Genomic DNA, 23,669 nt, shown 5'->3' with positions numbered 1-23,669 from the left:
TGCCCAGTTTTGTTTGAAATTTAAACAAGGCGGCTTCACTCTGGTCAAGGCATTGCTCGGAGGAGTGGGACAGCGAATGGCTGTCATTTATTTTGTTTCGTTGAAACAGGGGCCGTGTGTGCACGTTTTTTTCTATCTTCCAGTACACGTAAATGTGCCCCACTACAAGCCCAACTGAAGGTTTTTAATTGATTGTCGGCGTAATTCTTGGCACACTGAGGATTATTTAGCAAATAGTGTCCAACTGCAGAATCATACCTAATGTTGGACACTGTATTTTGAGTTTTGCAAGCTGATTGGATACAGTCTGTATCTTGTCCGTTGCAAACAGTGGAAGGGTTATGCCATTTGATATGATCTGCCAGTCTTTCTGACATATGGCCCATATACGTAGCATCATACTGACACTGAAATTCATATACCACGTTACACAATTGTGTGATAGGTAGAATGTCTTTCTGGCTTGAAGGCAGCATCCCAATGGTGACGAATAATACTTGTTTTGCTACTGCTTAGTAGCAGCATGAAACAGTTAGCTTCACCCATTGCTGTAATTTTTGAGGTACCTTGTCTTTTCAGGGTAATCAGAGGTAGACTGGGAATTCTTCAGGGCCGAAAGTGATAGCCTTAGTTTGCGTGATACACGGTGCGATATCTCTTTGTAATGTTACACTTCCATTTACACTGTTTACCATATCACCTGTCATTGTGTCATCAGCAAATCTGGCAATGGCTTTCTATTTCATCAGCTGAGTTGTTATAAAATAGTGAATTGTTGAGCCCCCAGCTTGGATCTTTGAGAGATACCACTAATCACCAGGGAAGTGTTGTCTGTGTAAGGTGGTGAGGACAAGGGAAAGTCTGTCTTTGTGGGGAGAAGAAAGTGGGGGAGAATTAGAGGGGAGTCCGTATTTATGTGAGGTATAGAGGAAGAAGATGAATGGCTGTGTAATGGGTGGATTAGGATTTCTGCATGTCTGTGTCATAGTGGTCTGTGTGTGGGGAAGTGGGGGGGGAGGGGGAAGGCCATCATCACAATCCCGGCACTGAAATCGTGAAACAGCCAACAAACTTGTGTAAAACCACCACAGTCGGGTCCGATGTTTAGACTTGAGAGGGCGAATTTCAAAACGAGTACATTTTTAAGCTTGGGAAAGTGGAGGGTGGGAGGGATTCGTCACCGTCCAGCACACCCCTTACCCTCCTTTTTTTCCAGACTTAACAAGGCCCAAACTTGGTCAGATCGCACTCAGGTGGGTTGGACCACTGTGTGAAGTAGGGGGGGGCGGGTGTTGTTGTTGAGCTGCCATGTTGATAGGTGAAGGTGCCGGGGCGATCGTAGTGTCAGCGGGAGGGGGCGGGGTTAGTGATAGTCCCCGCCCCCACCCCCAAAGTGGCTCGCTGGCGCGGACAAGATGGCGGACGGCAGTTGGTGATTGTCCTGATCGAGCGCTGCTGCCGCTGTTGCTTTGCTGGAAGTTTCCAGGGTCGGAGGGGGGAAGAGCCGGAGGGAGGCGAACACCATGCATTTCTCCATCCCCGAGACTGAGGTACTGAGCGCCGACAACGGATCCACCTATGTGGTGAGTGAACGCTGCCGTCGCCACTTTCTCGCCCTGAGAGTAAATGGTTGGGGGGCGATGAGGGTGGGGGAGGTTTTTTCCACCAGAACGGGATCCCTTCTTCTCACCGGAGGCTGGCAGTTGGGGGCGGTGGTTGATTGCAATAGTTTCACAATATCTCCCTCTTTCCCTCCCCGTGTCAAGCAAGTGTGAATTTAACGAGACGTTTTACACATTGTGTCTGAATAATCTCCCATTAAACAATATTCGAAATGCCTCATTAAGCGAACAGTTGCCGACACGTCGGAAAATTGGGAGGTGACGGGGGCGGGAGAGATAACAAAACTAATGCAAACAACAGCGGCTAACTCGCCCAACTCCCTCCCCTTTCTTGGCTAAGTTTTTTTTTAAAAACAGCTCCTGTGTTTATTGTGTACCTCGAAGTTGAAAGTTGTGTAGAAAATGCGAGTTGCTAATGTTGTCAAATTCATTTGAGGCAAACTAGACATTGCATTAGTCAGTGAGGGCTTTGGCTTGTGTTGGTTGTTGGAAACCCGAAGGAAATAGTTGTAAGAAAGCTCAACAGGCTGATCCTGCGTATCCGAGTAGTTGTTAAAGAGAGGGGAGCTTTAGAAGTATGCGAGATATGTAGTGGACTGTAAAAGGTTAATTGGGAAGCAGAGTTTCAGATTAATCTGTGACTGCAAAGTACCAGTTCGGGATTGATGTTCAGAGTGCTTTAAGCAAAGAATCAGCACCTAAAAACCCTTGTATTGTTAAAGGTGCAGTTGGATGCTGTGATCGTAAGCACGTAGCTTTCTAAGGAAGCAGGACACAAATATGATGAAGCTAAGCTTAAAACCAAGCTGATCTGTCTCCTCTCAATACGGTTTACTCTGATCCAATTTAACCCTCATACTCATGGTATAGATCGATGTGGGACTAGCAGTATATTTTAGAGACTTCAATATTGCAAAGCTGTATGGAAGCAAATCTAGTTTGAAGGGAATTTGCTAGGCCTCCCCATTTGATCATTAAAATAAATAACTTGCACTCATAAAGTGCTTTTCATGGCCTCAGGACATTCCAAAGCACTTTGCAGTCAATGAAGTCAACTTGTCGTTTGTTGTCAGTCATGCAGCCAATCCCACCAACAGTTAATGAGGTACTAGCTAGCTAATCAGTTTTGTGATTACCTCTGCAAAAGAGTCATACAGACTTGAAACCTTAACCCTTATCTGCTGCCATACCTGTTGAGTTTTTCCAGCTTTTCCTATTTTGATATCTGTTCTGGTGATGTTGGTTGAGGGATAAATATTGGCGAGTTCGTTGGGCTGTTGTACCCATCTGAGCCAGAACCTTGATTTAACATCTCATCTGAGTGCAAAGAATTTGATTTATCGTTGTCACATGTATTAGTATAGCGTGAAAAGTATTGTTTCTTGCGTGCTATACAGAAAAAGCATACTGTACATGGGGAAGGAAAGGAGAGGATGCAGAATGTAGTGTTACAGTCAGAGCTAGAGTGTAGAGAAAGGTTAACTTAATGTGAGGTAGGTCCCTATGAGGCAGGGAAGAAGCTATTTTTGAGTCGGTTGGTCTGTGAGCCCCAGGCCACAAAGTTTGGAGATGAGTCTCGTAAGAATAATGGTGTTAAAGGCTGAGCTGTAGTCTATGAATTGGTGTCTGACATAAGTGTCTTTGTTATATTGGTGTTACAAGGCTGAGTGTAGGGCCAGGGAGATGGTATCTGCTGTGGACCTGTTGCGGCAATAGGTGACCTGTCATGGATCCAGGCAGTCTGGTAGGCAGGAATTGATTTGTGCCATGACAAACCTTTCAAAGCACTTCATAATGATGAATGTCAGAGCAACCAGACGATAGTCATTAGGCATGCAGCCTGGCTTTTCTTTGGCACAGGGATGATGGTTGTCTTCTTGAAGCAGGTAGGGACCTCAGATCACTGTAAAGAGAGGTTAAAGATGTCTGCTAATATCCCTGCCAGCTGGTCCCCACAGAACCTGTGTTCATCCAGGTACGCCATCTGGGCCATTTGCTTTCCATGGATTGACTTTTGAGAAGGTTGCTCTGATGTCAGCAATGGTGACCTTGGATAGAGGTTTGTCCGAGGCTTCTGGGATGGAGGACGTGCTCTCATTGACCTCTTGCTCAAAACGGGCGTAGAATGCATTGAGCTCATCGAGGAGAGGTGCATTGGAGCTGGCGATTTTACCTGCCTTCATCTTGTGGTCTGTTATGTCTTGCAGACCTTGCTATAGTCGGTGGGGTCTGTGTGGTTAGCCTGGGATTCAGTACTAGACAGTCCAGTACTGTCTTTTGGCATCTTTGATGGATCTCCGTAGATCATATCTGGCTTTCTTGAATAGGTCAGGGTCGTCTGACTGGAACACCTCAGACCTGGAACTCAACAGGCAGTGCATATCCCTGTTCATCCATGGTTTCCGGTTGGGAAACATGCAGATTTGTTTCTTTGGCACACAGTCTTCTACACACTTACTAATGAAGTCAGTTACTGTAGTGGCGTACTCGTTCAGGCTGTTCAGTTTTTAAATACTGACCAATCTACTGACTCTAAGCAGTCCTGTAGGAGATCATCCGATTCCTCGGACCAACATTGCATGACTTTCTTTGACAGATTCTCCCGTTTCAGTTTTTCAGATTCTGAAGGGACTTGGCAGTGTAATAACTGATGTTGTTTTCCCTGGCTGGGAAATTTATGCATGGACTCAGTCAATCATTAAGGACTGAGATGAGAGTTGTGAATCTTTGGAATTCTCTGCCCCAGAGAATTGTGGATTCCCCATCACAGTATGTTCCATAAACACTCTGGCAGTCTCCCACATTCTATCCCTTATAAATTGAGTTCAACCAAAACCTTTCTGCCCTGTTCTTGTTTGTACCAAGGTGTGTTCAGCTATTTGCCCCTGTATTCATTGACTTATGTTGGCTCCAAGTCAAGCAGTGTCTTAATTTTAAAATGATCACCCTTGTCTTCAAATCTCTTCATGACCCTCCTTATCTCTAATTCCTGCCAACCCCATAACCCTCTAAGATATGTGCACTCACCTAACTCTGACTTCTTGAGGATCTCTGATTTTAATTATTCATCACTGGCAGCTATGCCTTCAGTTATCTTGGCCTTAAGCTCTGGAATTCCCTTCCTACACATCTGTCTCTCTACCTTGTTTTGTTCCTTGACTCTTTAACCACGCTTTTTGTCATTTGCTTTGTCGTCTTGTGTGACAGAGTGTTATTTTCTATTTTATATTTCTGCTGTGAAACACTTTGTGACATGTTATGTTAAAGGCGCTACATAAATATATTCATGGTTGAGATTTTTCCGGTCTCAAGTATCAATGCCTATGTGGAGCACATAGCAAGGTAGATTTAAGACAGTAAATCTGCTGTGATCAAATTGAATGGCAGAGCAGCCCAAGGGACTGAATGGTTTGCTGTTCCTATTCCTTGTCTTCTCACTATTGCCATGTTAATCTAGAATATTTCTCAAATCTTTGGAGTGGGACTTTATTAAGTGAGTTTGCAATCACTGGGCCACGGTTTGTGCCCTATTATTCGAGTGATGCCCTAAATTGATCTGTTATGAATTATTAAGTAAGTTAAGTTTATTTCTTAGTCACAAGTAAGACTTAACACTGCAATGAAGTTACTGTGAAATTCCCCTAGTCGCCACATTCCGGCCCCTGTTCAGGTCAATGCACCTAACCAGCCTTTCAGTCTGTGGGAGGAAACCGGAGCACCTGGAAGAAACCCACGTAGACATGGGGAGAACATACAAACTCCACACAGACATTGACCCAAGCTGGGAATTGAATCTGGGTCCCTGGCGCTGTGAGGCAGCAGTGCTAACCACTGTACCACCATGCTGCCCAGTATTATTTCTGACTTCTGGCTGTGGTAGTTGATTGAAGTAATAATCATTCTGCTTTTTTTTCTTATTACACTGCAACAGCTCAAAAATTCCTATGGTTTGAAATGTGGCTGTGTTCTTGCGAACAATCTTATCAGCTGTCCTATACTTGCTCCTTTGGTGCAAATCGTATTTCACTATATAACACTTTTATGAATTGGCCTCATTCACAAACATAAAAGAAACATTTCCCAAAGCAGTTGGAAATCAACGTCGGTAGTTGCAGTTGTGTGTGTTGTCTATTAGAATAGCCTAAAAGACATTAGAATATTTAGAGGTTGCAGTTTTCCTTATTTTAAAGCTTTTGGTAGATTCTTACTTTCTATTAGCTGCCGTGGTGTCCAAAGATGTGCAGATTGGGTGGGTTAGCCATGGTAAATATGTGGGCCGGGGTGAGATGCTCTTTCTGAGAGTCACTGCAGACTCGATGGGCTGAATGGCCTCCTTCTGCACTGTATGGATTCTATGGTTAGTTTCGTCAGCAAATTTTGAAATGTCACTTCACTAAGATGGCCAAGAGTATCTTAAAAAGCAATTGCATTTCATTTGAATAGTTAGAGGGGGGATCTTTTGTACAAGAATGAAATATTGTTTTTCTCTTGTAATTTTAAAATGTTGAAATGTTAGTTTAAAGAATGACAAAGCAAAGTATTGCTTAAATTAAAGTTTACATGTTTTATTAAGGAGTGTGTAGTGGAACTCTTTATAATAGTGCCTGCTTCTGGACCAGATCATAGAATCACAGCAGTGCAGAAGAGTATCCGACAGAGTATCTTAGCTAGGCCCTCTCCCTGTAACCCTGCACGTTTATCATGGCTAATCCATCTAACCTACACATCTTGGGACAACTTAGCGTGACCAATCCACTTAACCTGCACATCTTTGGACTGTGGGAGGAAACCAGAGCACCTGAAGGAAATCCACACAGACATGGGGAAAACGTGCAGACTCCGCACAGTCATCCAAGGCCGGAATTGAACCCAAGTCCCTGGAGCTGAGGCAGCAGTACAAACCACAGGGCAGCACAGTGGCACGATTTCAATCCTTTTAAGAAAAAGTTGTAACGAGAATAATTTATCTAAAACAGTGTTATTACTTAAAGAATCAAGCTGACAAAACCCTAAGAACCTGATTTAACACTTACTGCTTTTATCCATCCAGTATTTGCCTTAATGTGGAAAATTCTTGTAGCATGAACAGATTTAATGATGTAATAAAACAGGAATCTTTGGCAATGCAGTTTCTTAAAAGATGATGATAAATGTTATTTTTGGTGAGGAAGGGACAATTATGGAAGCATTTTTCAATGGGAATGGCAAGGGGAAATAGTATATTTAATGTCAGTTTTGTTCCATCAATTTAAAATCTAAAATGCAAGCCAAATATATGTCACTGCTAGGACTCTCTTCTTGGACTCAGTTACACACTAATCTGATGGAGAAATGTGGCAGTAAACTTGACTTGCAGATTAGACTGGATCACAACTTACCTACAGTACTATGGATATTTGCATTGTAAGCTCAAAGCTTAGAAGTGGCACAATGCACATAAAGATTCATGTCAGTGCTGCAGTTTATACTTCCTCAGGCCAAGGTAAGATATAAATCTCAGATGTAGGCAATGTGGGTGGGCTGAGTACTCCAGGACAGGGCATACACGCTGGTAATTTGGCTTCTACTAAGATGTGGAATTCCCACATGGGGATGAAATGATGCTGTATTTTACTGATTGAAATAATGCAACAACTTGACCAAATTAATTTGAATGCATTGAAAAAATAGAGTTGGACTGTAGACACAGAATCAGTCTTATCTGTTTAACATTAGCTAGAATTTGTAAGTCAAAGTCTAAATGCAGCATGGAAACATAATTGGCCCGGGCAAGTGAGATGTGTGTTTTTCAGGTATTGGTTTATCCATTTGTTATATTATAATATTTAAAAATGACAGTTTGGTTCACTTTAATATTACAGTTTTTAAAAGTTGAAACATCAATTAAGCACCAAGATCAGTTTGAACATTTCCTGGCATGACTGAGATATAAGTTAGCACAGACCAGAATTAATTGTTAAACTTCTGGATCTTTTTGGCCTCGGAGCACAAGTGATGTGCTTAACTGTTGAACCATTTGGGTCACAATTGAATTGTTTTGATATAATTGCTAGATAGCATATTGCTAAAATGCACAGTTGTGCTTTAAAAGAACATCTCCTGGCCCTATCATGGATTTTGTATTCCAAAGTTTAAAAGTTCATTGCAATTTTGAGGTCCACTATTCCTGTAGTGAGACATAACTGTTTTGACCCCATGACTCTCTCTTCTGATAGTGAGCAATAAAATAAACTGAACTCACAGTATATTTTTAGCTCTTCTGATCTGTTCTGCACCTCTATATCCTTTTATTTTAACAGCTTGGCTTTGTTCACCATCCTGTTGCTTTTCCTGCTGTTTGCAATCAGCTATGTGGAAGCCTCTTAAATTCTCTGGACCTGAAAGTTGCTGCTTAATGGTGTAAATACTTTAATCAGGAAGCAGCTTTTATTATAATTAGGCCCAGTGAGTTTAAAACATTTAGAATCATAGAATCCCTACATGCAGGAAATCATTCGGCCCATTGGATCTGTGCCGACTCCTCGGCAAAGCATCCTACTCGGGCCCTATCCCCCATAACCCCAAGTATTTGCCCCGCTAATCTCCCTAACCCACACATCCTGGGACACTAAGGCCCAATTTAGCATGGCCAATCTACCCAACTTGCATATCTTCGGACTGTGGGAGCAAACCAGAACACCCAGAGGAAACTCACACAAACACTAGGAGAACGTGCAAATGCCACACAATCTCCCACGGCTGGAATCATAGAATTGTACATTATTTTTCTGTTTGGTCTATCATGCTTGTTCCAGCTCTTTGACAAAGCTGTCCAATCAAGTTTGCATTATAACATTGTCAAAATTGCCTCGGAGTATTTATCTAATTTTCTTAAGTTATGATTGAATCTCCTTTCACCACCCTGGTTACAGGGCTACAGTGAGGGAAAGGACCTGATGTCAGAGACTAATGCAGACTTGATGTGCCAAATGTCCTCCTGCACCATAGGGATTGTATGGTTCTATGAATGCACAGCCTGGTCTGACCGTAAGTTACTGTTATACCTCTGCATCAATCAGTATGACATAGTTTGTTATACAGGTTTCTCATTTTGACTGGACAAGGGTGTAAAATTTCTGGAGTGAATATTTTGTTGCACAGTTCAAAATCCATCAACAGAAATGCTAATTCATACTTGCTAAACTTCTTTCCATTACACGTCTTTAGTCTTTTAGAGCTTGGATATACCTTGCCAGATGTCAGCCGTTCATTTTAAATTGGCAAGGAATTACATACTGGGTTGCTTAGAAACTGAATTTGTGTTGTGATCAAATGGACAACGGCCTGAGCAATTAGGCCCAACGTAAAATTGGACACACATACTGCTAAACTGCTTCTACAAGCAAAGCCTGATAGAATGCAGGCAAGCTTACCACAGGTCAAAAGCGAATGAGAACCACACCAGAATTGTCTTGCATATCAAACAGAGGTGCTTGACCTTAACAATGGGGGAGTCATTATGACCCAAAACCAGAATCCAGACCCCTCTCATATTGAATAGAAATGCTCAAACTTAACAATGGAAGAGTCATTATTGCCCAAAACCGATCGCGATATTCAGCCAGAAGAATAGAAAAATACATTGATTTTGTATTCCATAGTTTCAGCCAGGCTCCCTACTATTAACCATATCCTGAAAGGAGATGTGTACAACAGGGATGACCTGGCCTGACTTCATTGGGTGCTGTGACCCCTGCCCTGTCACCCCATTGGCTGAAATCCAGAGAGTATTCCAGAAGGGCTCAAAGACAGACATAGCCCAGCAAAGACACGACTGACTGAGGTGACAGAAAAGGGTGTGCACCTTCGTACCGAGAAAACCCTGAGTTCATCTGTCGATGCGAGCTCAGTGAATTGAATTCAACAGCCCAATCAGTTTAATCAGAACTGGTAGTATCTGTTTCTCATGCGATTAGCCTAATTTGGGGAAATTTAACTTAATTTATTTTTGAGAATTCTTTAACCTGTATGTGTCTGATAAAATAAGAGCACCTGGGTAAATGTGTTTTGAGTGATAAACTGGTCAAATTGTCTGCATTGAATATTTCACAGGCAACAGTATGAATTACTGTAAATGGAGAAATATTTCATTTAGTCACATAGCACTGGCACCTTGCACATTGGCCTGGTAAACATGGTAAAAAGTGATATGAGGGCGAGGTTCAAGACTGTCATACCTTTGGGCAGTGGAGAGCACCAGACCTGCGAGGGACACACTTGACTGGGACAGCAAATAAGAGAGCATGAGGTTCGAGGCCATTGCTCACCTTCCGGCAGCAAAGAGCACAGGACCTGCGAGGGACATTTGATTTATTATTGTCTCGTATTGGGATACAGTGAAAGTATTGCTGCTTGTGCGCTGTACAGACAAAATATACTGTTCTTGGAGTACCTAGGGGTGAAGGAAAGGATGGGGTGCAGAATATAGTGTTGCACTTACAGGTAGGGTAAAGAGAAAGATCAGCTTGATATGTGATGGGATCATTCGAAAGTCGGATAGCAGCAGGAAAGAAGCTGTTCTTGAGTTGGTTGGCCATTTTTTCAGACTTCTATATCTTTTTCCAAAGGTGGAAGAGAGTGTGTGGGGTCCTTGATTATGCTGGCTGCTTTCCGAAGGCAGTGGGAAGTGTAGACCGAGTCAATGGATGGGAGGTTGTTTTGCATGATGGACTGGGCTACATTCACAACTCTGTAGTTTCTTGTAGCCTTGGTCAGAGCAGGAGCCACACCAAACAGTGATACATCTGGAATGGATGCTTGCTATGGTGCATATGTAAAAATTGGTGAGAGTCATAGTGGACATGCCAAATTTCCTTCGCCTTCTGAGAAAGTAGAGAAGTGAGGAGGTATTGGGGGCTCTGAAGGGCTTAAAAATGGACACATCCTCTGCCCTGGATGAATTGCATCCCAGGCTGCTGTAGGAGGTGAGGCAGAAAATTGCTGGGGCTCTGACGCAAATTTTTAATCCCTCTAGCCATGGGAAAAGTGTCGGAGGACTGGAGGACCACTAATGTGGTCCACTTTTCAAGAAAGGTGGCAGAGTTGAACCAGGAAATTACAGACTGGCGAGTCTCACATCAGTGAGAAAATTCTGAAGGAAAGAATTAATCTACACTTGGAAAGACATGGGACAGTCTGTGTCGTTTTGTCAAAGGGAGGTCATACCTAACACATTTGATTGAATTTTTAGAAAAAGTGAGGGAAGTGCAGTTAATGTCATTTATATGCATTTTAGCAAAGCCTTTGACAAGGTCCCACATGGAAGACTGGGAGGATTGAAGCACATGGAATTCAGGGAAACTTGGCGAGCTGGATCTGAAACTCACTTAGTAACAGGACACAAAAGGTGGTGGTAGAGGGTTGTTTGAGTGACTTGAGGCTGGTGTCCAATGGTGTGTGACGAGGTTCCATGCTGGGTCCATTATTGTTTGTTGGGGGGAAATGGTAAGTTTGCAGATAACATCAAGACTGATAGGGTGGTTAATAGTAAAGAAGGTCATAGGTTACAGGAAGGGATAAATGGGCACTGGCGGATGGTATTTAACCCTGGTAAGTGTGAGGTGATCAAGGTCTTCAAGACAAGGGAGTATTTAATGAATGCAGAACACTAGGAAGTTCAGAGGAACAGATGGATCTTGGGGTATTTATTCACATCCTTTAAGGTGGCAGAACAACTGGAAAGGGTAGTTAAAGCATAAGGAACATTTGCTTTTATTAGTAATGACATAGAGTATAAGAGCAGGGAGGTTATGTTGGAGCTGTACAGAATGGTTAGGCCACAGCTGGAATACTGTGCAGTTCTGGTAGCCTCACTATAGGAAGGATGTGATGACACTGGTGGGGTTACAGAGGAGATGCACCAGGATGTTGCCTGGGTTGGAACATTTGAGTTAAAATAGAAACTGGATAGGCTTGGATTATTTTTTTTAGAGCAGAGAAGGCTGAATGGGAGGCATGATTGAGGTGTATAAGATTGAGGGGTTTGGACAGGGTGAATAGGAAGCAGCTGATCCCCTTTGGTTGAGGGGTCAATCGTGAGAGGGCATAGATTTCAGGTGAGGGGCAGGAAATTCAGAGGGAATTTGAGGAAAAATGTTTGAGGGTGGTGGGAATCTAGAATGCACTGTCTGGCAAGGTAGTGGAGGCTGGAAACCTTGCAACCTTTAAAATGTATTTGAGCACTTGAAATATCATAAGGATATGGGGCAAGTGCTGTGATAGGCCGAAGGGCCTTTTCTAGGTTGTACAACTCTGACATCCCAAGTTCAGGGTTACTACAAGCAGATTACAGTAGTGTTATTGAAATTCCCCATCTGTTTTCTTCTACTTCCCATCACCGATTAATAAAAGCTGCTGTTAGTGTCAAGTATGCATTTTTCTTGCCTTCTGCCATAGTTAGTATTGATCTCCCTTGTTTGGGCATGCTGGAGAGCCTGAGAGCATCAACAAAGATGTATTACATAGAGAAAGAAAGCAAAGGATGCACCATCCATAACTAACCATATCAAATTGAAAGAAAAGATGTATAATGCTACAAAGAGGATCAGATTGAGGAATTTAAATGAGGAAATGGTAGAGACCTTGAACAGCTATTTTGTATCTCATCATCGTGAAAGACAAAAAAATCCCAAGAATAGATTTTTAAAAATTGAGACAAGAGGGAGGGAGGAACTTAAAACCATCACTAGAGAAAAAATATTGGCTAAAATAATGGGATTAAAGGATGACCAAGTCCCCTGGACCTGATGCCCTGTATCCTAGTGTCTTAAGGGAAGTGGATGTATTGGCTGTAATATTCCATAATTTCCTCTTCTCAGAACATTCCAGCAGATTGGAAAATCCCAAATAATGTATCTCTATTCAAGAAAGGACGGAGATAAAAAGATGGAACCGATAGGCCAGTTAGTCTAATATCTGTAATTGGGAGAATGCTAGAATCCACTATTAAGAAGGTTAGAGCTGAACATTGAGAAAAATCAAAATATGATCAGGCAGAGTCAACATGGTTTTGTGAAAGGGAAGTCACTTAAGGCATGTGTTTGGGGTTCTTTCAAGATATAACAAGTAGGGTGGATAAAAAGAAATTTGAATTTCCAAAATGCATTCGATAAGGTACTTCATGAAAGGTCACTGCAAGATGAGAAGAGCTCATGGTGTTGGGGGTGAAATATTAGCATAGGTAGAGGATTTGTTTCCTGTTAACTAAGTCAGGATAAATGTGTAATTTTCGGGTTGGCAACCTAAAGCTAGTGGAGTGCCACAAGGATCAGTGTGGGGGCCTAGACTTATCTACAATCTACATTAATGACTTGGATAACTGTATTGTAGCCAAATTGTATGATACATTGATAGAAAAACAAGTTGTGAAGAGGATACAAATAGTTTGCAAAAGGATATAGGTTAGTAAGTGGGTTAAAAATTGGCAGATGGAGTATAATGTGAGAAAATGAGATGTTCACTTTGGCAGGAAAAATAGAAAAGCAGAATATTTAAATAGAGCAAATGCAGAATGTGGCAGCAGAGAGGGATCTGTCTTTGTACATGAATTAAATATTAGCATGTATAGCAAGTAATTTGACAAATGGAATGTTGCCTTTTATTGCAAGGAGGATGGAGTATAAGAGTTGGGAAGGCTTATTACAGCTGTAACAAAGTATTGATGAGACCTCACCTGGAGTACTGTGTAGTGTTTTGTTCTCCTGTTTTAAGGGAGGGATACACTTATTTCACAAGTAGGCCAGCATTTATTGTCCATCACTAATTGCCTAATTGAAGCTGTTTAGTGAAGGTTCACAGGCTGATTCCTGGAATGAAGGGTTGTGTTGTGAGGAAAGGTAGGGTCTTGATCCATTGGAGTTTAAAAGAATGAGAGATGATCTTATTGAAATATATAAGATTCTTAAGGGGCTTGGCTGGATCAATGCTGGGAAGATGTTTCCTCTTGTGGAGAATCTGAAAGGTGGGGGCATGGTTTTAAAATGGGTGAAAATGGAGATGAAGAGGAATTTCTTCTGAGGGTCTTCAGTCTTTTGAATACTCTTCCAGAAAGTAGTGGTAGCTGGGTCATTGAATATATTCAAGGCTGAGTTAGACAGATTTTTGATTGACAAGGAGTCAGGGTATGGGGAGAGCTAGGAACGTGGAGTTAACGCTACAGTCAGATCAGCCATGATCTCACTGATTAATGGAGCTGGCTTGATGGCTATCTTGTTCATGAAATAATGTTCAGCTCTGGGAAGATTGTTGTTGTGAAAGTAAGGTAATTAAAATGCCGGACTTTAGGGATTTCCAGAAAACCAAAAAGGAAGTGACATTTTCAGAAAGTTACCCACATTTGTTAAATAGTCGGAATAGTGGAGATGCAGCAGGTGGGCTAACTTAGCTGGGGAAATTGTAAAAGAGGGTTAATTAGATTGGTGGTCAGCTTGAGGATAGGTCAAAACAGGCTATGGTGTAATGGAGCTGAGTGGTGCTTAGGATTTGCTGGAGGAGTGGGTTGGTTGCAGTTTGGACCTAGTGTGGTTCACAACTCATGGAGAAGTCCGAGGGGAGCTAAAAATATGGCGAAAGATTGTTGATTATATGTTGGAGACAGTTCAGGCTCAAGCCCTGGGAGCCATTTATAGTTGGTGTAATCAGTAAACAAATTCGGAGAAACCCAGGGGAAGTGCCGGCTTAGTGAAGCTAGCAAAAGCGCCAGACTTGTGCTGGTAAGTAGAGGCAGGAATGCAGTCTTGTGAATCCCATGGAATGCAGTCTCAAGAGAAGGGAGAACCATCTGGGAGGTGAACAATCATTGAGACAGCCTGAGTCGGAGTGATTTGTGAGAAAATTCAGAGCATTTGGAAATACATAATATAATCAAGCAGAGTCAACGTGGTTTCATGCCTGACAAATATATCAGAATTCTTTGAAGTGGTAACGAACAGGATAGATAAAGGAGAATCAGTAGATGTAATATACTTGGATTTCCAAAAAGTGTTCAAAGGGCTGCACAAAGGCTACTTAATAAGATAACCTATGGTGTTTAAGATATATATTAGCAAAGATAGAGGATTGGCTAATTAACAGAAGACCGATTTGGGATAAGAGGGGCATTTTCAGTTTGGCAACCTGCAATTAGTGGAGTGCCAGAGGGATCGTTGCTAGGGCCACAGTTATTTACAATATATAATGACTTGGCTGAGGCACAGTAAGAAGTCTCAACACCAGGTTAAACAGGTAAACCAACAGGTTTATTTGGAATCACGAGCCTTCGGAGCGCTGCTCCTTGATCAGGTGATTGGACTTTAACCTGGTGTTGAAACTTCTTACTGTGCCCACCCCAATCCAATGCTGGCATCTCCACATCTTGGATGAGGCAAGTGAATGTACTATTGCCAAATTTGCAGGCCACACAAAAAGGTGGGGAGGCAAGTGGAGAGGATGACAAAGGCAGGTTAACTGAGTGGGCAAATATGTAGGAGAATGTGAAGTTATGCACTTTAGTAAGAAGGATAAAGGAGCTGAATATTTAAATGAAGAATGCGCTGCAACTTTCTGCAGTCTGAAGGATTTTTGGGGTCCTTGTGCATCAATCACAAAGTTCAGCAAGTATGAGGGAATGCAAATGGAATTCTTTCAAAGGGGATGGAGTATAAAAATACACTGAATACAGCCTTGCTAAGACTGTACAATGTGCACTAGTTAGACCACACTTGGAACACTGTGAACAGATTTTGAGGCAGTCCTGTGAAGGTTCACCCTGTTGATTCCAGGTATGGAGGGATTTTCTTGAGATGTTGATTAGGTTGGACCTGTAATCATTGGCGTTTAGAAGAATGAGAGGTGACTTATTGAGGATTCTCGGGGCTTGACAAGGTAGATGCTGAGAGGTTATTTCCCCTTGTGGCAGAGTCTAGGATCAGATGACAATTTCAGGAAGGAGCTGCCCTTCAAGACAGATGAGGAATTTCTTCTCTGAGGGGATTGACTGTGGAATCCTTTACAACAGAGGGCTGTAGAGGCATGGTTGTTAAGTACGTTCAAGGCTGAGAGATTTTTAATCAGTAAGAGGGTTATGCGGATAAGACAGCAAAGTGGAGTTCAGGATTATCATCAGATCAGTGGTAGTGGTGCCATTGAATGATGGAGCAGGCTCGATGGGCCAAATGGCCTACTTCTGCTCTGTCTTATGGTCTTATTGCCAGGAAGTCAGAGGCACTTGTGACATGAGCTCAACCATTCGGCAACCACAAGAAAAATGCTACAGTCAATTGATGGGACTCTGCTGTACCTTTGACAAAACAGAGGCCTTTGATACATTTAAATAGACCTTGTGGAAAGCCTTGGCCAAACTGTTGACCTGATTGGGCTGTAAACCTAGTACAGCAGTTTCATGAAGAATGACTGTCGGTCGCTGACACTGGTGACTACGCTGACTGGTTTGATGTAATAAGTGGTGTGAAGCAAGAGTTTTTCATGACCCCTGTGCTTTTCAGCATATTCTTACCACTATACTTTCTAGGGCAGTTAGAATATACATCCAATTCAAAGCATTCAGAACCCAAATGGGCCACAAATTGCTTGCCATTGGATTAAGCAGTTGGACAGGTTCCACATGAGGTACATTTGGAACATCATGGGTGCCAAAAGGGAGCACAGTGAATGTGGTCTTAAACCAGGGTGTGAAATGAAGGAGTTCCAGTAAGCCAGTCTCATCAAGGAACAAATACAGGAACCTGAGACCGGTCCTGTTAAGTCAAGTTAAAAGTTAAGCAGAGGACCGATTGGTTACAAATTTCGTGTGGCTGTGGATCTAGGGGGAACATCAGAAGGAGAGACCAAAACGCTGTAGGTGGATCATTGTTGAAGACATCTGAGTTAAAGCATCATTCAAGAGAGAATTCCAAGGGGAGCGTGGAGATTGGAAGCCCTTGTGAAAAAGGCAGGGCTTCAGTGAGATCAAAGAACAGTACAGCACAGGAAACAGGTCCTTCGGCCCTCCAAGCCTGTGCCGCTCTTTTGAATTGAACCCACACTGTTGGTCTCACACTGCATCCTGAATCAGTGGTCCAGCCAACTGAGCTAACTGTCTCACAGTTGGCTCACAGTGTAACAAATGTCTGTGGGGGAGGTGGGTTAGCGAGAAACTCGTGAAATCTGCCTTAGTAGCATTCATCGCTCATTTTGGGGTGTGGTATATCTAACCATAGTCTGTCTATTAGTTTACATGTACTGCATACTTATTGTGAATGTTAGAGCATAAGAGAAACATTAAGTTGTGTTAACTTTACGCATATGTGGATCTGTAATGGTATGTTGTAATCGTGTCATATGACTCATTATCTTTTGTTAACAGTTCTTCAGGCCTCTGTGAATCGGTTGAATGACTGCCCTCCACAATTGTTAGAATCCTTCAAGCCAATTTCCACTCCAGGATCTGACTTGTCTTGTAGTACCACCATCTCTAACTGCCCTCCACAATTGTTAGGATCCTTCAATCCCACTTCGGGATCATAACATCAGCTGGGATTGAAACAAAGTAGAAAGTCCAGGATTGTAATAAAATGGGATCTCCTGTGGGACTAGAAATCCTTGAATTTAAGTAGGATCTGTGAATCCTTAAAGAAACGAGTATATGGAAATACTGAGATACTGTGCATAGCAACAGGATTTGCTGTGAAGTATATTACACTGGTTGAAATTTAAAAATGCCTTTTACTGTATAGAATCATAGAACAACACAGCATGGAAACAGGCCCTTCACCCTAATGGTGCATGTCGCAAAGATTTTTCTGGAAGTAGAAGGTGTAACAGATTATTTTGTATCCTTGACTACATCTAAACTGAGAGTTAAGAGGTAGATTGAATGTAGAAATAAAAGCTGAATGTCCTAAGGATGATATGATTAATATAATTACCCAGCATTTGGGATTAAAAGAGGAGAAACCTGAAACTGATGTATCGCAGCTAGAGTTAGCTAAGATTTAGTTGCAAATGAAGCAGCTTGAGATGGAGGTAGTGAGAGAAAGAGGGATGCCGAGATTTAAGTTGAAAGAAAGTGAGAGAATTAGAAAAAACTTCAATTAACTGAAGGTAGAAAGGAAAGAGCTAAAGAAATGAAAATGGAAAAAAACTAATTTGGAAAAGGAAAAATAAATATAAACGAACGAATGGGATGGAAAAAGAGATTAAAGAAATGGAAATGCAAAAGCTTGAGCCGAGTTTCAACAAGAGAAGGAAATTGGACAATGTAGTTTGGCTGGGGAAAAGCTTAGAATAAAAGAGTTGATTCAGAAGATGGTTCTGATTCTACGGATGAATTTTATTTAACCAAATATCTCTGTTTAATGCCTACAGCGGATGGAGCTGAAAGATATTTTGCCTCATTTGAAGAGATGGCTGTGAAGTTGAAATGGCTAAAAGTGCTTGGAATTTAATTTTACAAAATGTCCTGTCAGGCAGAGCGATGAATGTTGTTTGTCAGAGAGTCTGCAGGCAATAATCACGGTTTATAAACTTGACCCTGAAGCTTTTTGGACCATAAAGAAATCCTGAGTCATTTGTAGAAGTCGCAAGAGGAAAAATGTTATGGGTCGTTGGCCTCTGGTATAGTACCAGAAGATTGGAGGTTAGCGAATGTTGTCCCATTGTTTAAGAAGGGGAACAGAGACTTCCCCGGGAATTATAGACCGGTGAGTCTCACTTCTGTTGTCGGCAAGATGTTGGAAAAAATTATAAGGGATAGGATTTATAGTTATTTGGAGAGTAATGAATTGATAGGTGATAGTCAGCATGGTTTTGTGGCAGGTAGGTCGTGCCTTACTAACCTTATTGAGTTTTTTGAGAAAGTGACCAAGGAGGTGGATGGGGGCAAGGCAGTGGACGTGGTATATATGGATTTTAGTAAGGCGTTTGATAAGGTTCACCATGGTAGGCTTCTGCAGAAAATGCAGATGTATGGGATTGGGGGTGATCTAGGAAATTGGATCAGGAATTGGCTAGCGGATAGGAAACAGAGGGTGGTGGTTGATAGTAAATATTCATCATGGAGTGCGGTTACAAGTGGTGTACCTCAGGGATCTGTTTTGGGGCCACTGCTGTTTGTAATATTTATTAATGATCTGGATGAGGGTATAGTTGGGTGGATTAGCAAATTTGCTGATGACACCAAAGTCGGTGGTGTGGTAGACAGTGAGGAAGGGTGTCGTAGTTTGCAGGAAGACTTAGACAGGTTGCAAAGTTGGGCCGAGAGGTGGCGGATGGAGTTTAATGCGGAGAAGTGTGAGGTAATTCACTTTGGTAGGAATAACAGATGTGTTGAGTATAGGGCTAACGGGAGGACTTTGAATAGTGTGGAGGAGCAGAGGGATCTAGGTGTATGTGTGCATAGATCCCTGAAAGTTGGGAATCAAGTAGATAAGGTTGTTAAGAAGGCATATGGTGTCTTGGCGTTTATTGGTAGGGGGATTGAATTTAGGAGTCGTAGCGTTATGTTGCAACTGTACACAACTCTGGTGCGGCCGCACTTGGAGTACTGTGTGCAGTTCTGGTCCCCACATTACAGGAAGGATGTGGAGGCTTTGGAGAGGGTGCAGAGGAGGTTTACCAGGATGTTGCCTGGTATGGAGGGGAGATCCTATGAGGAGAGGCTGAGGGATTTGGGATTGTTTTCGCTGGAAAGGCGGCGGCTAAGAGGGGATCTTATTGAAACATATAAGATGATTAGAGGTTTAGATAGGGTGGATAGTGATAGCCTTTTTCCTCTGATGGAGAAATCCAGCACGAGGGGGCATGGCTTTAAATTGAGGGGGGGTAGTTATAGAACCGATGTCAGGGGTAGGTTCTTTACCCAGAGGGTGGTGAGGGATTGGAATGCCCTGCCAGCATCAGTAGTAAATGCGCCTAGTTTGGGGGCGTTTAAGAGATCCGTAGATAGGTTCATGGACGAAAAGAAATTGGTTTAGGTTGGAGGGTCACAGTTTTTTTTTTTAACTGGTCGGTGCAACATCGTGGGCCGAAGGGCCTGTTCTGCGCTGTAATGTTCTATGTTCTATGTTCTATCACTGAATTTAGAGAACTTTTGTGAACATGAGGAAAATCTTGGTTGGGGAAGAATTTTGAGTTCTTCCAGTAACCAACCATCTCATTTAGATGAGCGTCAAGTTTCAAAGATTCAAGAAGTGGTAGTTTTGGTTGATACTTGTAATATCTCACTCGGGCAGTTAGTTACATGTGAGGTAGTGGTCTTATGAGAATCAACAAAATTTGAAGAATAGAGAATCTGGCAATAGAAAAGAGAATAAGCAGAAGGAAACCAAAATGGTAAAGGAGATAGGCTAGAATGTAAAGAAAGTGGTACAGTTCCATTGTAATAAACCTGGACATACTAAAGCTAAGTGCTAGAAACTAAATGGGAGATCTATTGAAGTAGTATGAATGCTGAAGGAATCCTCAGGAAAGAAAATGGTTATTAAAACTGTAGCAGCGGTACAGGTGAGACTGTTCCCTTGCAATCTGATGGGAAAGATGGGTGTGGTTCGTAGTCCAGAAGAATATTCCTTGGTTACTGTTAAGGAGAGTCAGGCTACTGGAGGTCCTGGATGTTTTATCTCTGGGAGAGATGTTCCCTTCTCCAAAAAAATAATTATGGTGGTATCACCTATTGAAGGAGTATATTTTGTTTTGAGTAATTATGTGGTGTCGCAGCAGCAGTTGATCATGCTGATCTTAAACTTGTAAAAATTACTGTAGCTGAAAGTTAAATGCCTATTGATCAATGCAGAGAACCAATTTTTACACATGAATGAGGAATTTGCTAATGAAAAATTATAATTGGTGAGAATAATTGAGCATCCGTCACCAAAAAATAGAACCCTTGTGGAGAGCTTGAAATGCCTTGAGGATAGAAGCAAATTTAACAAAGGTCAATCTTCAGTTAAAACTTGATGAACTTGAAGCATGAGAAGTCTCCGAGTATCATGAAAAATGCCTTGAATAGGAAAAGAAATTGCTGGTGAATTGGAAGTGAGTGCAGAATTAAAAACCAACTAGTGAACTCTTAGAACTTCGTGAAAGAGCAATGAGGTTCTTAAAACTCGTTGCAATCTGGAGAAAATTAAACTGCATATGCGTGGTGTGGAGTGTCACAGTTTCAAAATAGTCCTGTGAATAAAAGCTCCTTGCTGAATTGTGATCTAGTTGACCAAAGAACTGACCCAAGTAAAATTACTAATGCATCAACCTCCATAATGGATAGTGTAGAACCAACTGAATTGGAAATTAAGAATTGTCAGCAAAAAGGACAAACTGCAAAATGATCTGGAAGGGTCAATGACTAGACATTGATTTAATGGTGCTTGCTGGTGCTACATGCAAGAATGCAGGAGCTGGAATCCAGGCAAATGGACAGTTTTCAAAAATCAGAGGAATGGTATGGTTTGTGAGTAGTTGAAGGATTAGAATGGACCATAAAATTCAAAGGATGAAGTGATTGATGTTGCTCGAAACAAATTGAAAAAGACCTGTTTGAAATGGAATTGGGAGAAACGACAAGACTAAGTTTGTTCAAAGATCAAACCAAGCAGTGGTATCTTTCGTGTGAACATAATGTTATGACTGCAGCTGATAACGCTGAGCAAGCCAGATTTCAGACTGATTATTGTAGAAATGAGGGTGGATAGCTACTGATCTCAAAAGCATAGAAATCCAGTGGCAACATTTGGCGAATTAAAATGTTTATTGGAAAAAAAAACTTCACACAATATAAAAGATGCATAGTGAAGACCTTGTAAAAATGTTTTCCCAAAAGTACATAATGAAATTCTTTTTTTGCAACAGCTCTTAAAATCCACAATTCAAGAAACTGCTTACAACTTCTCAAGCCAAAACACACATGTGGTTTTCCAGAGGCAGATTTAAACAAATTGCTTCACAGGACAAATATCCCCCGGCCTAATCTTTTCTTTCCTCCCCAGCCATCTTGTTCTCCGTGGTCTTCACAAATCCCTTTAAACTTGGGTTCTCCAAATATTAAATATTAAAACCTTTTCATGTTCCTATGTTACCTCTACTTTGGATCAATAAAATTTAAAATACCTGCCCTGTTTTACTTATTCTGGTCCCTCCATGCCGACACTATAGTTAAGAAAGCCCACCAACATCCCTACTTTCTCAGAAGACCAAGGAAATTTGGCATGTCCGCTACAACTCTCTCCAACTTTTACAGATGCACCATAGAAAGCATTCTTTCTGATAGTATCACAGTTTGGTATGGCTCCTGCTCTGTCCAAGACCGCAAGAAACTACTAACAGTCGTGAACAAGCCCAATCCATCACCCAAACCAGCCTCCCACCCATTGACACTGTCTCCACTTTCTGCCGCCTTGGAAAAGCAGCCAGCATAATTAAGGACCCCACACCCTGAACATGTTCTCTTCCACCTTCTCCCATAGGGAAAAAGATACAAAAGGTCACATACCAATTGACTCAAAAACAGCTGCTTCCTTGCTCTCATCAGACTTTTTGAATGGACCGATCTCACATTAAATTGATCTTTCTCTACACCGTAGCTATGATTGTAATACTACATTTGGCACGCTTTCCCTTCCTTTATGTACGGTATGCTTTGTATAGCGCACAAGCAACAATACTTTTCACTATACTAATACGACAATAAATCAGATCCCCTGTAAGATGCAAATGTTCTTTGTCACCTTTTAACCAGTGTAATAGCTACACGCACTTTCAGCACTTGACTGTAAATGTAAATTTCAAATCCACTCTGTTTACTTGTAAATTAAAATCCACCATAAGGCCTCAGTACAAATGCAAAGAAGTAATAACCTTTACTCTTTCATCCCTTTAGATTCTACAGACATTTTGACTTCAAAACCTCTCCTTTGATTAACCTGGGCACACCCAGACGCAGCTTTCCTTACACAGAATATATACATAACACAACATGGAAATATACATATTACAAAAAACATCTCCATGCCCGTGAAACGGCTAAGCGGTTTGATCACAGGAGAAATGATTTGATGATGTACAAAGATGCCAAGTTGATATTTTCTCAATGATCTTACTATGTTTTGAGTTTGGAAAATGAGCATGAAGATGGAATTATGCCTACAGCTAATGAAGAGGATGATTGGGCTGCGTTTTTAAATGAAACATTGAGTTAAAGACTGATACTGGGAGAAAAAAGAAATGCAAGGATTCATTTATGAGAATTCTATGATGTACAAATTCTGCTAGTCTTACATTTATTGGCATTGTTTTGGTTAAATCTTTGTACAATATGATGTGTGGTTATGAAATGAGATGAGAAGCAAGTAAACAGAGAAAAATGTTTTAAAACAGTGGTTGAAAACTACTGTTCCCAGCGGACCTTAGCCGCGAGTGGAGGTGGTGTGTGCAGCAATTTAGGCCAGTAAACGGTGCGCAGAAGTAAAACAGAGTGAAATAGCTTTAAAAGGTCAGATGACCTGGAGAAGATGTCCCAGTGAGCAGGGCAGGGAACAGGTCCCAAAATAGAAGGTAGTCCTGAACCAGGGAGTGGGACAAAGAGGTCCTAAAAAGACAGTCTAATTCCTTAAATTGAAAGTAAGAAGCAGAGCAATTGACTCTGAATTATTGAGAGAAAGCTGCAAGGAACAGAGTGGGCTTGAGGGAAGTCGGAAGATCATAGGAGGCAGCTGAAAGTTAGTGACTCCTTATTACAGGCCTTTGGTGCACATGGCTGTATATGTATGCTGATTGCATTCTCCTGTGACCATGATCTGTGAAACCGCAGTTTGGATCCATCACACCAGATTCCACTCTGGGATCTGACTTGCCTAGTAGCAATATAATGGTAGTATCAGCTGGTATTGTAAAATGCTATCTGACCTGCTAGCTTTTACTGTGGTTTTTATATTTCAGAAATGTTTTTTATTGATGCATCCTGTTATCAGTAAACAAAAATCTATTGTACCGCTTGGGATGAATTTTTTGTTAAAGCAAGTACAAAATGTACTTCCACCC

General features: G+C 41.7%; 1 protein-coding gene across 2 annotated transcripts in view; it reads left to right on the top strand.

Moving 5' to 3' along the window:
• Window positions 1-1,349: 1,349 nt before the first annotated feature.
• snx17 (sorting nexin 17) overlaps window positions 1,350-23,669 on the top strand; it is a 95,385-nt gene continuing 73,065 nt past the window's right edge. For both annotated transcript variants that reach the window (XM_078212598.1, XM_078212599.1), the window contains exon 1: window positions 1,350-1,583. In XM_078212598.1, the coding sequence (XP_078068724.1) occupies window positions 1,524-1,583 (60 nt within the window). In that variant the 5' untranslated portion in view covers window positions 1,350-1,523. The remainder of the gene's footprint in view (window positions 1,584-23,669) is intronic.

The sequence above is a fragment of the Mustelus asterias genome, chromosome 5 (genome assembly GCF_964213995.1).
Source record: "Mustelus asterias chromosome 5, sMusAst1.hap1.1, whole genome shotgun sequence".
Classification (NCBI taxonomy): domain Eukaryota; kingdom Metazoa; phylum Chordata; class Chondrichthyes; order Carcharhiniformes; family Triakidae; genus Mustelus; species Mustelus asterias.
This window is presented reverse-complemented; position numbering and strand designations above follow the sequence as displayed.